The 14,393-nt window shown below is 38.8% G+C and overlaps 1 protein-coding gene across 4 annotated transcripts in view; it reads right to left on the reverse strand.

The window, feature by feature from the left end:
* Positions 1 to 200: 200 nt before the first annotated feature.
* Positions 201 to 14,393, reverse strand: part of ECT2 (epithelial cell transforming 2) — an 87,312-nt gene continuing 73,119 nt past the window's right edge. For 2 of the 4 annotated variants that reach the window (XM_083177741.1, XM_083177740.1), the window contains 5 exons: positions 14,070 to 14,224; positions 6,917 to 7,024; positions 6,523 to 6,672; positions 2,311 to 2,634; positions 201 to 1,534 (listed from right to left, as the gene is read on the reverse strand). In XM_083177741.1, the coding sequence (XP_083033867.1) occupies positions 2,341 to 2,634; positions 6,523 to 6,672; positions 6,917 to 7,024; positions 14,070 to 14,224 (707 nt within the window). In that variant the 3' untranslated portion in view covers positions 201 to 1,534; positions 2,311 to 2,340. The remainder of the gene's footprint in view (positions 1,535 to 2,310; positions 2,635 to 6,522; positions 6,673 to 6,916; positions 7,025 to 14,069; positions 14,225 to 14,393) is intronic. The other 2 variants (XM_083177743.1, XM_083177742.1) reach the window with 1 other exon arrangement.

A 14,393-nucleotide genomic window follows, 5' to 3' on the forward strand; every position in this document is an offset into this window, starting at 1 on the left:
GTCAGGTTGGGGAGATCAACATTTTACAGGTTACATTCATCCTAAATTTATTGTGTCCCGCTACAATAAAAAAAACACATGCCACACAAACCATACGTTTTGTATCAAAATAGCTTTAATTAGTTGCATCAAAACATCTGCTCATTATTATAGCAATAGTGTTCCTTCTTAAATCTTCAACACAAGACAACAAGCAAATATAGAGTTTACAAGTTTATTTATATACAAGATACAGATCCTATGAATACAAACCGTTTTAAAATATAGCCACTAGATTTGTTACAACATTATGTTTGAATAGGGGTTGATGAGCAGCTGTTTAACGATACTGACAGTTTAGATTACACTCCTAAAACGAAACAAATATGACAATAGAAAACTAGTGTAATGCAGAGAATCTGAGATCACAATTGTCCTGCATGTCAAACAAACTAGGACTATAAATAAATATGCATATTTAGTTAAAACAAAATGGGGAAAAAAAAACCTTGTGAATAAATCGCCTCCTTCTTTAAGTTTAACATACAATGTAAGAAAAACGCACATGATTCTTTTGGGGACTTTGCAGGCTTTTGGAAATTGTTCTCATATATATTTTTATGGATTACGAATTACCTCAATTTACAGAGAAATGTTGTAAACAACTCATAATATGTTCTGTACAGGAATGTTATAAAGGCATTATCGCCAGTAAATATAATCCAGGGGAGCAAATGTATATATATTCAGAGTATTTCTAGCAGTCATAGGCCAATATTTTAGCATATATCAAAGAACATAAATATGTAGTGCTTGAAAAACAAACCGGTCACCAGTGCAAAAACAACTGTATTTATTCTGTGGCACTGGTAACACTCGTCTTATCTGCATGTCCAATGCATCGTACAATATACACAAAAACAGATTTAGTTCTAACGATTAATCAGACCTTCCAACCTGCTAATTTGTGCTACTGGCATAAGTTCCTCTAACCTATGTATATGAGATTATATAGCTGGCACCATCCCTCCCCATTTTTACTTGATAAATCTTTGCGCTGATAGATGCTCCAATCATCAAAACCAGTACAAAGATGACTTTCAAATTATTATTATGATGCATGAATGACAGCAACATGTAAAACATTTATAATAACATACATAATTAACACATTAACACTTGCATTTGGGTGGCGCAGACTCCCCATTTTACAAATTGAAGACATTGGGCTAACATGTCTATTGTTTTTTTTTACCCCGAAACATTAAGTGCAAAACACAACTGCATTTGCATTTAATATCACTGATATTATAAATGTCACGGTCAAAGCCTCCGCTCAGTAACACTCGCAACTTTATTTTGCAAGCTGCTAAGTAGTGCTACTGAGGAGTACCATATTGAAACAACAAACTCTAAGAACAGCCAGCTGCTTTAGTCAGTTATTGCAGTAAAAAGCTTTCAAAACTCAGATAAGATGGGTTGTTGAACGACTGAAGGTATGGTATTTCCGTTCAAATAAAGATGGAAGATTTACCATTGAAGGAGAATGGACATTCTGTAAAAACAAAGAAAGTTTATGATACACACACACAAAAAAAAAACCAGCATAGCCACGAATGCATAAAACACATTCTTCTATGGAGCAGTATAGAAACAAAACAAAAATATAACAAACAGAATTTGTGCACATGGTGATTAACAAAAAGTATCTTTCTTTCCAAGTTTTCATTTACATTAATCACACAAGAGTTATGCATTTTATGGTATGTTTTAAGAGTTAGTCCAACAAAATGACTGTTTTAAATGAAGCGTATACATACTGGACAAAAAAAAAAAAAAAATCACTGTAATTTTGCATATATTCAACACTGGGTTGTAAATAGGTCTGTTTACACACATTACTACAAGATGTAAACCGCTAATTGGTTTATACAGAAATCAAACCAAATGTTGGAGGTTAGACCTAGGTAAACCATAATTATAGTGGTATCATAATAGAACGTTAGAGATTGTGTGCCGTCAATAAGAACAAGACACAAATCTACATTTTGACACCAACCTTTACACACGTTGGGAAAATGCTTTATTGGTCAGTAACCTGAATATGTAATATAACATTATTGCATTATGGTTGGCTTTAAATGAAATTCCTTGGAAAGGAAGACAAAATGAAAGTGGTGTGTCAAAAAAGAAGATCTTTAAAAAAAAAAAAAAAAAAGAAAAAGAAGAAAAATACTAATACTAATCACCCAAATGCATAAAATGTTTCACCTAGTGCCAAATGAGGTGACCAATTGTGAAAGCAAAATACATGAAACTCAGGGAGCTCACAGCATTATGGGGTTCAATGCGAGGGTTCCTTCATAGGTTTCTTGCTGTAGTATCAGTGAACTGCTCATTCTGTCCTATACATGTGGTTTTAACAATATAGGGAACTGTATTTTTTTCATCCAATTGTCCAGAGTAACATAACTGAGGGGTAGACTGACTAGCTTCTCCTTTCAAGGAATGATTCAAAGGACTACTGGGACAACCCAGGTAAAGAACAGTGCGAGATCTCGGACTTGGTGAGTTCCCATCAAGGGAATTAGATCGTTGAACAGTAGTGTGTTTAGCTGGTCCATTTATGTTGAAAGTAGATGAAGAACGGGTAATCTATCAACAGGAAATGTATGATTATGGTGTGTGAATGTAGGTAGAATGGAGTGCAAATATAGTACAAGTTTAGTTAAAAAAAACAAAAAAAAACAATCAGCGCCTATAATTTTTTAAAGACAGCCTATAAAATGGCAGATTGGAGCTGATTGATTGACAACTCACTCTACAAATGGGACCCATACACCTGCTGTGTTTAGGTGCGATCCTCTGACCGTCGCGCTGGGGGAAGGGATACATCCAGATTTTCAGCGAGGATCTGGGAATCATGATTTTTTTTTTTTAAACATACTTAATATCCCTGATCCACTGACAAATCACTGATCATCACTGCCTGCTAATGGCACATTCGGTTCACCAGAGCAGGTGTGTGGGCCCCTTAATACTTGGTAAATGGCTTCTCAAAATATTTCTCTCTCTGGAACCCCATTAGTCAATATAAATGATTACAGGACCTCATCAAGGTGCTGCAGAATGACTGCATTCTAAGCCTTCAGCAGACTGACCATGCATAGTGGCATTGTAGAAGTACAAAACAAGTACAGTGACCACTAATTAGACGGGAAGGCAGTGGGTAAGTGGAGAAGGAAGAGGGTGGCAGTGGGTGTTTCTTAAATGAGTATTCCCTCTGTCCTCCCTGCCCCCCCCCCCCCCCCCGCCACACACACACAGACACATACTATAAAGTTTGTGCTAAACTATTTCCCAATCATGCTCCCCTGCTACTCCTTTCTGGAACCACCATTCCCGGTGTCCGAAGGAGCCACCGCCATGGTACTTGCTTACAAAAGGTTCTTCACACATTCAGAGTTTTACTAATTGAGCGCTGGGTCGACAAAGTCTGGCTGCATGCTTTAGCTGTAAGTTTCCTATAGCTCAGAAACCCCAAGGCCTCGGACTGCTCTTGCTGTCAGCTGTGTGCCCCTGTGGATAGATGCATGTAGATGAGGGATCCAGGAGTGAAGCCTGATGATGTCAGTATAGAAGAGGCAGAGCACTGAAGAGGGAGCCGAGCTGCCCGATGACTCCTCCAGTTAATCCAAGGAGCCTAAAGTAACATACAGTTTGGCTGATTTTTCTGACTCCTTTGATCACTGGCTGAGAGATCAGAGTCCTCATCAGCCTGATGATCTATATATCTAGAGATATAGATAGAGAGAAGTCTTGCTCAAAATGCTTCCATCTGGCAAACTATTCAGGGCCATACCTGTCAAATCAACTAGAAAACTAAATAGCTTCATTCCCCAAGCGGTCCACAGCATGCCCACAAAATGATCTGTAAAGTAACATACATTGTGACCCCATGTTGTCTATGTATACCTCCCATTTTTTGGTCTATTGGCAGTTGCATTGTAACAGAAAACAAATTCCTAGTATATGGAAGTATACCTGGCCAATCAAGTTGATTCTGATATAAGGTAATAAAGTTGATTTATAGTTACCGGTATATAATACGGTGTCATAATGTACCATTAACACTATTAGACACACTAGATATCCCATAACTGTGCATTATTCCCAGCATACTTGCACACCTGCACTACTTTTAACGGTCACATAATGTCAGTAATTTTTCTGGCTGTACCTACAGTATTTTCATTATACTGGCAGGGTTTCTTTAAAAAAAAAATAAAAAAAAAAAAAATTCACCCCAAGGCCATATATGTCTTACATAAAAAAAAAAAATTGTTGCTCAGTTTGTTTGTCTGGTTATGCATAGAGACCCCTTCAATGACAAGGATAAAATAAACGAATAGTCATATAATTGGTTCCTGGCCAGGTTTTAGGGGGTTAGGATATCAGTTAGATCTCACAGAGGAATGATTCGGCCAGAGCTTTGCATCAGTGAGCTTGTTATGGGCCATAAGAGCCTGCTCAATGTATTTGAATGAAAATGTTCATAAACTGTAATAACGGACAGAAATTACTCCCGTGTCCAAGACTTCTCTCGCGCTGCCCCCCTGCACTGGAACAACCTCCCGCCACCCATCAGGCTTTCTGATTCCCTTACCTCCTTCAATCGCTCCCTCAAAACCCACTTTTTTCGACTAGCCTATCCCTCCTCCTAACCTCTTTTGATCCTCCTATCCTGCCTCCGTTCCTACTTATCCTGTTGTTTTTCGTTCGTGCACCCACCTATTTTTAGTATGTTAACTCTTATGAGTAGGGTCCTCCTGCCTCACGTACTCACCCTACCTCTTTACCTCACCTGTCCTGTTCTTCCCTTCCTCTACTTCATCTTCAGTCTCCTCAACAATTTTGACACCTACTTCTGAACTGATGCTGATTTTATTTCTACCAGCTATACCCCTATTTATACTGTATTTCTCAACACACCCTGTACGTTACCTTGTCATTTGTTTGCTATGTACGGCGCTGCGGACACTTTGCGTCGCCTTATAAATAAACCTACTACTACTACACCTACTACTACTACACTCAAATTAGGGGTGGTAAGACACAAACACGTTGTGTACCCCTAATACTTGGAACAACATTACAACATTTATTTTCAAACAGAAGTAAAACTTTAAACCTCACAATGATAAAGTGATTCTAAAAACAAAGAAAACCTGGGAATCAGGGCTAGTGGTGACACCTCAAAAATACCAATAATCAGTCACCACATATGGGTGCTTTGTAAGAGCTACTAATTATTCTAACTATGTGTACTAAAGTTAGCATCTCAGTGGACGCTGGGTATTTACAAAACAAACATACATACATACATACATACATACATACATATATATATTTAGCGGCTTGTACCCCGGCACTCGCTGTTTTCTCAGCGGTCAATGTGCTCCGGTGCCCTCCGAGCGGCACTCATCAGTCTTCAAATGCAGTGAAAAAAGAGTAGTCGTCGTAGTCCCTGCCCGAAACATATGTCAGAATAAATTACTACGCTTTTTTCACTCCATTTGAAGACTGATGAGTGCCGCTTTATTCTCTTATCGTGTGTGTGTATATATATTCTAGGGAAATAAACAAGAGCGCTCCATAGTGCAATATGACAAAAGTATTTATTTCTTTTAAAAAGGACTTTCTCCGTACAGGTAGATAAAATCATGTACCACACTGGGAGGTCTTAGCCACCACAGGAATAACAGCATAGAAACTCAGTTTAGAGCGGTTACACTCGTCACACTCGTGGAAGTGCCCTCTGACAAAGTACGTGATTACGAAACACGTTGGGGCGTGGCCTGGCGTTACAGTCTACCCGCCTATCCATCGGACATGTCTGGGAGCTGGACTTCCACGAGTGTGACGAGTGTAACCGCTCTAAACGGAGTTTCTATGCTGTTATTCCTGCGGTGGCTAAGACCGCCCAGTGTGGTATGTGATTTTATCTACCTGTACGGAGAAAGTCCTTTTTAAAAGAAATAAATACTTTGTCATATTGCACTATGGAGCGCTCTTGTTTATTTCCCTAGAATTTGTACACCTGTGGGATTCAGGTGCTTCTGGAGCTGCCGGGTCAATTTGAGACACCCTCAGTGCATTCAAAGAATTGTTGGACGGGACTATTAACCCCCACTGTTGTGGAAAAACCACAGGTTTTTGGTCTACAAAGGGTTTTTTTGCGCACTTATTTCCATAGATAGATAGATAGATAGATAGATAGATAGATAGATAGATAGATAGATAGATAGATAGATAGATAGATAGATAGATAGATAGATAGATAGATAGATAGATAGATACACATATACACACACTCACTCTTTCAACATTCATATACATACATACATATATACACACACACACACTCTTTCAACATTCATTTCTTATGTTGACTAAATATTTGTATTTTATAAAATGTTGATTATGGCAGTAGGGTAAATTACATTTTTACTCAGAAGATTGAGAATACAATGGTGTACTCACTGCTAGGGAAGTGGTACTTGGCATGCGACAGCTTGCAAATCCCTCTGTGCTTGGACCAGGACTCCGTCCATCAGGAGGAGTATTATGTACCATGAGCGCCCTCTGCAGGGCTCGTTTTGGTGTTTTGGAGAATGAAAATGCTCTTGTGACCTACAGAATATATATTAAAAAAAAAACAAAGTTCTGAAAGCTGGACCATGTATAACCTATCTGCACATTTTAAAAAAACACACATTTACACAAAACACAATACTGGAGCTGTACAAGCACATATTCACATTCAGTATACATACACATATTTATGGTGCTACTATATTATTCAACTGCAAAGGCTTGTATAGATCAAATTTTGACAAAGAAATTAAATAAAACAATCAATAGCACACGCACTTACTTTCTTGGAAGTTTTTTTTATGGCCCTTGATGCTCTACTCAAAGTACTATCCACATCCTTTGTGTTAACCTCTAATGAATCCGGATCTGTAGTATAAATCAAATTTTCCTATCAAAAAGCAAAAACATGCTATAAATTAGTTTGGTTGCTTTTTTGGAAAAGGAATCTTAAGAAATGAGAGCCGATGCTGAAGATTAGAGAACTATAAATGTAAGATATTTAAACCTACACTGCCATCATGTGGAAATTCATAAAGCTGCAAAAGGAAATGTTAAAAAAATGTAGAAAAAAAAAAAAGAACATTTAAAAACCACTCAAGGGGAATTCAAATTTGGTTAAGCAGTTTGGAACTGGTTGAGGGTTTTTTTTTCAACCGGTGCTATTTAACCCTTTGAGTGCAAAGTGAATTTGTTGAAATAGGTGTGAAAAATGCCAAGGAAACATTTTTAACCATCATGTAATGTTAACCATATTTAGTAAATAATTTTTTTTTTACACATTTTCTATTTAAATTTATAGAACAAAATGTGAGTGACACTGGCATTATTAGCCAACATTTTGCACATCTCTCACAGAGATGTTGGCCTCTTATTTTGTGCATCTCTCAGGATGTTGGAACTCAAAAGGATAATTACAGCACCTTTTGCTCCCCCCCTTCATTAGGGCTATTAAAACTGGAATAAGTTGCTGGACCACAGTCTGTAAAAACAGGCTATTCAATGTGGGTTTTTTAAAGTCTCCTCAAGCTTGAAAAAAAATACCCATTACGCACAGCCTGTGGCTGACTTCTGGAACAATTGAAACAGCCCTGGTAGATCAAAAGACCACTACAAAATTGCCTCAACTAATTGAAGTTAAGTGACATGAAAGAAGTACCCAGAAAGGTATATATCCCTCCAGGGAACATCACAAGTTGTCCTATAAATCATAAGCAAACATCATGAATGGACATTTCTGGATGCCATGCGGTATTTGAAAGAAAACTAGAGAGTAATAATTTGATTATTTTCTTTTAAAATTCATGTGCAACCATAATGAATAAATACATATAACACATAAATACAACAATAGAGAAAGACAAAACAAAAATACAAAATTAAAAATTATTCCTGAAGTCTGTTCATTCCAAAAAGGAGCGTATGAAGATCATCTCCTATACAGACTACAATGTTTGGTGGTGATGGTAAAAAAAATAAAAAGACCACCCTGGACGTTGCCACTGCCCTGTGTAGAATGTAACCTTACGTCAGGAAGAAAAACTACTCCACATAAAAGCCTACACAATGATATTCTAGATCTATCTTGCAAACTATGTCTGAATAGATTGTGTGCTTGATGGGGTGCTATATGAAGGTAACCAAAACGTATCTGATGTGTATAATTGTTTTGATCTGCAAAAATACACCTACATTTCCTACCTTAGGCAGGAATGTATTTGTCCACATGTTCCAAGAGATCAGATTGAACTACATGTAGTTATCTTATCCAACGAGCAGGCATGATTGCTACCAGAAACACCTTACATGTAAGACACTTGAGAAACTCATCGATGGAAGAAACCATGTTCTAGACTCTCATGGTAGATCAAGAGCCAAAAGGTGCCATTAAAGGCTTACATTTCTTGGTTCCCGAGAACAGCCAAAAGAACCACTAACACATAGGTAAAAGTAGTGGATAGCCTGAATAGGAAACATATGAACTGTAAGCTCAAGCTTAGCATAACAAATTTGAGAAACTACTGTAAATATATTAAGCTACAGTACAATAGGAAAGTCAAAACCTCTCGCAGTAATGAAATCTCTTCTGTACCGCCTTGAGAATGCACTGTACCGATTCCATGCTGAAATGTTGTGCATAGATAAATTTAACAATCCCAGATTGATAGCTTTTCAGAAGCACACCAACGTACTTTCTGGGGGAAATTAAATAGGATGAGAGATTCAGAAAGTGAGAGATCTGGTAAGAAATCTCCCGTTTTTTTTAAAGCAGCAATCATTTACACCGCAAAACCAGTTTGATTTTGCAGTGTAAATGATTGCTGCTTTAAAAAATACTGGAGATTTCTTACCAGATCTCTCACCTTTTGAATCTTTCTATTAAATTTCACCCTCTGTGTAGAGAATCGTTAAGAATTAGACTGTCGCCTGTGTCTTCAGTACAGGAGAAATTACTTCTTCCAAAGTGTAAGTAATTGGTTCTGGAATGCCTCCATTTCAATGGGGTAGCAGATTGAATTACTGAATTACAGAATTCTATCTTCTAATTATCTAGTGCACGGGTTCTCAAACTCTGTCCTCAAGACCCCACACAGTTCACGTTTTGCAGGTCACCCGACAGGTGCACGCATTACTGACTGACATTTTAAAAAGATTCACAGGTGGAGCTAATTATTTCACTCGATTCTGTGAGGAGACCTGCAAAAACGTGTTGTGTGGGGTCCTGAGGACAGACTGAGAACCTGTGATCTAGTGAAATGCTACTTGAACCTTTCAGTTTAGGCCTGGCCAACTTGTGGCTCTTAAGCCATAGTTAAATTACACATCCCAGCATGCCTTGCCACAGTTTTAGCATTCCCAAATAGAAAACCGGTGGCACAGCATGCTGGGACTTGTAGTTTCACAACAGTTGAAGATCCACAGGTATGCCAGTCTTGTTTAAGTTAACGTCATGAATGCATTAATAAGCACTAACTTTCTGCATACCTTAAAATGTATTCCACCTGAATATTTAAGCAAGTCTGAGGACTGACTTTTCCACCTGGCTTACTGTATTTTACTTGATTCCACAAGGCTTTGCTTGAAGGCTTCCATAGAATACTCACAAGGGGAAGAAGAAGGTAAACTTATACATCCCTTTTCCGTAGAAAATTGGAATTAAAGTACTGTTCCTAAACAAGTATCTAAAAGCACTGCATTTTTTTTTACCTCAGGATCACTTGGCGGACCCCAATTGCTTAACGGAATAGTTGTACTGGCTACATCTATTTTAGGAATTCTCCACCACTTAAAAACTTTGACGCTTAATCCTCAAAAAGTTACCTAGCTAAAAATCTTTTAATTTTCATCTGTTCCTTATTTTTTCAAAGTTTAATAACCTGGGATACTAAACAAAAAATGCTCCAGAGGAGTAGATTACAGGTTCTAAAAGAAAAAAAAAAAAAAAGGTGACTTGATACCTCGGGCATGAAAGTAAACGGGTGATAAATGCTTAGGGGGCCTTGTACAAAGTCTTGAGGAGATCAAGTTGGAGACAAAGTACCAGCATACCTGCTCCCAACTGCCATTTTTCTAACATGTCTCTCTGGGGTAAATGTATGAAAACAGTGATAAGTGTGGAGATGTGGGCCAGTGGTGAAGCTGCACATGGCAACCAATAAGCATTGATGTAACATTTAGAATTTGAATACTATAAAATTATACAGAGCAGGTGATTGGTTGCCACAGACAACTTTCCACTGGCTCACTTCTCCACCCTTATGTTGCTGGACATAATATGTGTTTACATTTTAGTGGTCTAATTCTCTGCAGCCATTATGTAACAAGTCCTCCCTTAAGCACTGTACATACGGAGCGCGCTCCCAACAACTGTCACCTTGTACACACAGGGATATGTGCTGAAATCGCCCTGTGTGTAAGGGGTTTTAAAGACAGAGGTTATATTAATGCTTTGATTTGGTCAGGTAGCCAAACCAGGTTCTCGTATTGCTGAGGGATGCAATCTACAAAACTGCTCACATAACCATCAGCTAGACGCTTATTTTACGCTGCAAACAGGATTACGTGTTTGGCTTGTTTTCTTTCCTGCAGCAGGCTATTAGAAGAGTAATGAGAAAATAGATTTGGAACTCAAAATTACATTATAACTTCTCAAACTATGAGAAACTCCTAAATATGGGGCAAGTTTAGGAAGCATACATGGCTATTTCAAGCTCATGCTCAGACTGCGTACTAAATAGGTGTGATTACGGCCCATGCTCATAGCCAGGGGTGACAAGCTAGTCTCACTGGAAACATAACACCTAATTACACTTTTGTCTCATTATGGGCTCTATGGGGGTAATTCAGACCAGATCACACGGTCGCGAATAGACATGGCGGACGATTTACACATGCACGAGGCCGTCCTATGATAAAAGCTTACTTTTTAAAATGGCTGACCTAATTCTCGAACACTTTAACTTGTCATCTTCAAACCCTACCTTATCTTAAAAAGGGGCAACAGAAGTTATAAGGGGCCATACGATTTCTGTTTTCATGCATTGTGAAACCTGGGTCATTGGAAAGCTTATGACTTTCTGAATACAATACAATAAACAGACTCCCCTAAGTGGACCCTTAAAGGCCTATAAGGATCCATTAGATATAAAACATTTTCACTTTACAAACTTTTGACAAAATGTAATTAATAAGCAATTCATAAGAGTGGTCTGTGAATCGAACACTGTAGATATCGTTGTGAAATCCATGTGAGATCGATCCCCAGTCAGTTATTTTTTCTCTGGATTGTTTGCTTATTCGTTGAGATTTTTTAGGATCTTCTGTACCTGCTGCAGTAGCTTCTGCTCTGCTGTGGTTTGGAAGGAAGGTGTACATAGTTGCCTCAATTTGGAGGGTATATGTCAATTTGGAGGGTATATGTATGTGTAAGGGCACCTGCAGTCCAGTGCATTACTCTCTGAGGCTCTGTCTGGTGTCCTGCAGCATTGTGAACGTGTAGCTGGTCCCCCCACCAGTTAGGTCGGCGGTGCGTGCGTGGGTCCCCCAGGGTGTCCACGTGCGGGAGGCATAAGAGAAAAGTGAAGAGTGGCAAAGTCCCCAACAGAACAGTGACCACATGCCCGGTCGATGATCCCCTCCCCCAGTTTTGTCCACTCTCCTGGAGCATGAGGTGCAGCTCCTGGGCATTTTCCATGCCGGTCACAGGAGCTTGTAGGAGTTTCCTGGTGTTTGTATAGGGAGGAGATAAGGTATGTTGTAGTGTATGACAACGCCATGGAGATGGCGTATAGTAAAGCAGGTTACAGGGCTTAAGGAAGTGGCAGTGATCACAAAAAAACGTGCAATATCCGACCGGGGATTCAGTTTTACAAAATGAGCTGGTGCCAGGGATGCACTCTGCTGCAGCCAGTACAGTTCTGTGGAGCGGTCACGCAGCTGTCTGGGGAGCTGCGCTGGAGGAGCGAAATCTAAATAAATTCAATATTTGGTGTGAAACTTTTTGATTTAAAAACCAGCATCAATTCTTTTATGTACACTTGCAAAGCAAGGGATTTTGTAAGATTATAGTCAGCTCTATACTTAACCACCGACACCAAAAAGGTGATAATCATTTCCATGTTCAGCTTGAAACACAGCCATTAACTTGTGTAAAAGGCTTTCTAAGTGAGGGTCAGCCAAACTCTGAGGGTGTGAAGATAGGGTTATGTCGCAGGACATTAACATTGGCAAAACTAAGCAAAGCAACAATACATAAGGTTGTAATACTGTATCAGAATGGTCTCTCTCACAGGAAAATATTTCAAAGCAGACTGGGGCTTCAATATGTGCTGTCCAAGCGCTTTTGAAGAAGCGCAAAGAAACGGGCAATGTTGAGGACTGTAGAAGCAGTGACATCATTCTTACTTCCCTTGAAAAACATATGTACAGCAGTGCCCTCAATCCAGAACTGGCAGAAACCAGAGGGACCCAGGTACACCCCATCTACTGTTCAGAGAGGTTTGGCCAGAAGTGGTCTTCATGATCATACCCTTGATGCAGAAACAAGGCCTAGCAACTAAGCTATGCATGAAAAAATAGGAACTGGGGTGCAAAATATTGGCAGCAGATGCTCTGGACTAAGGAGTCAAAATATATAGTTTTTTTTAAAAAGCCGCCCTGAGAGCGGTGAAACATATTAAAAGAGACTGCTGGTGTGTGAAGGAGTTTCCAATGTACAGCCGCTCTTTACATCAAGCCACCCCCTGTAACACCGGACTGAGAGGAACTGTATGGAAGACAGAGAGCGGCTTGGAGGAGTAAATGCACATGATCCAACAGATAAACAGCATTATACCATACTCCTGTTTCCAATCCAACAGAACCCAAACTATGCAGTATTTTACTGCGCAGACCTTGCGGGCTGCTGACAACTTGAGTCCCACGGAAAGGTACTGTACAAATCCCATTTATCAACAAAGGGAGGCCGTGATGCCCATATTACTGAAGGAGGCAATTAATTACAGGACTACCTCAGTACCGAGGCTGCTTTAAAAACCGCTGCGCACAGGAGATACACTGCAAAAAAATATTATTCATATGCATAACTGTTTTGGATACCCACACAAAGAATAACTTGCCTTCTTTACATTCAACGACAGTCTGTACATTTACTATTGCTCAATCAATATTTGGTACTATTGAAGAAAATCCTTCTGGGTGAGCTAAAACCTGAACAGATCAGATTTCTATTGCACTTTTATATTAGTGTGTTATTAATTTGCTTCGACCCCCCAGTAAGTTCATTTATTTGAACATTAAATTTTTATTTGTGTAAATTGTTTGGATATTGTGTAATAAATGTTTTTAATGTGAAGATGACTTATATGTATTAAGCGCCACATGAACTGTGTGTTTCTCCTACATAATATCTTGGACTGACCATCTACGTCAGTCGTAATGTTAGGTCAATTACACATGAGGGGTCAACTTAAGTATAAAACAATAAATTACCGAATCCAGCTGCAAACTTCCATACTAAGTGCTTCATAATGCCTTATAAATGCAAAGTGTCACACCAAACCTGTTACAAGAAAAACATTTATATCTATACTCTCTATAAAAAATAAAATAAAGAGGGTCCGAAAATCCACTAAATATAGCATAATACCTAAAGAACTCTGACCATGGACACCTCCTGATCTGGAAATGCTATGCTTTCCGCAAACACGAAACCCACGCCCCAAAACCAAGAGTACAGTAATAAAAGATATAAAATGGTAAGACAGAACCAAAAATAAATTTAACGAGGCACTACTAAATCTGGTGGTGCAGTTTCTTTTCCAACCAAAGGAGGAGTGGATAAAATAGATTTTTAGTTACCTGGAAATGCTTTAAAGCTATTCACATCAATATATTAGCATGGGGAAAGAAAATTAGAAAAAGAAAACCACACTTACAGAATCTGCTTTACATATCGTATTGGCTATGTGCCGGCATAACATCTTTAGCCAATCCACTTTCAGGGGCTCCTCAGTTGTCAGCTGGAAACTAAATAACTGGTTTGCCTGTTCTGTTGGCGGTCGCACAACCAATGCAAATGCATTATGGCAGTCTGCAAAATCAAAAAGAAACATTGAAGACTGCTACTCTAGAATATAGTGGTTTTAGACTGTATATGATTTTATGTAAGCCAGAAATCCTGTAAAATTGTAAATAGTTTGGTCAAAATACAATCCAAATTGGTGGCACATGCATTACAATGTAGTGTGTTCTTTGCTGGG

The sequence above is a fragment of the Crinia signifera genome, chromosome 3, assembly GCF_055691185.1.
Source record: "Crinia signifera chromosome 3, ASM5569118v1, whole genome shotgun sequence".
Taxonomy (NCBI): Eukaryota; Metazoa; Chordata; class Amphibia; order Anura; family Myobatrachidae; genus Crinia; species Crinia signifera.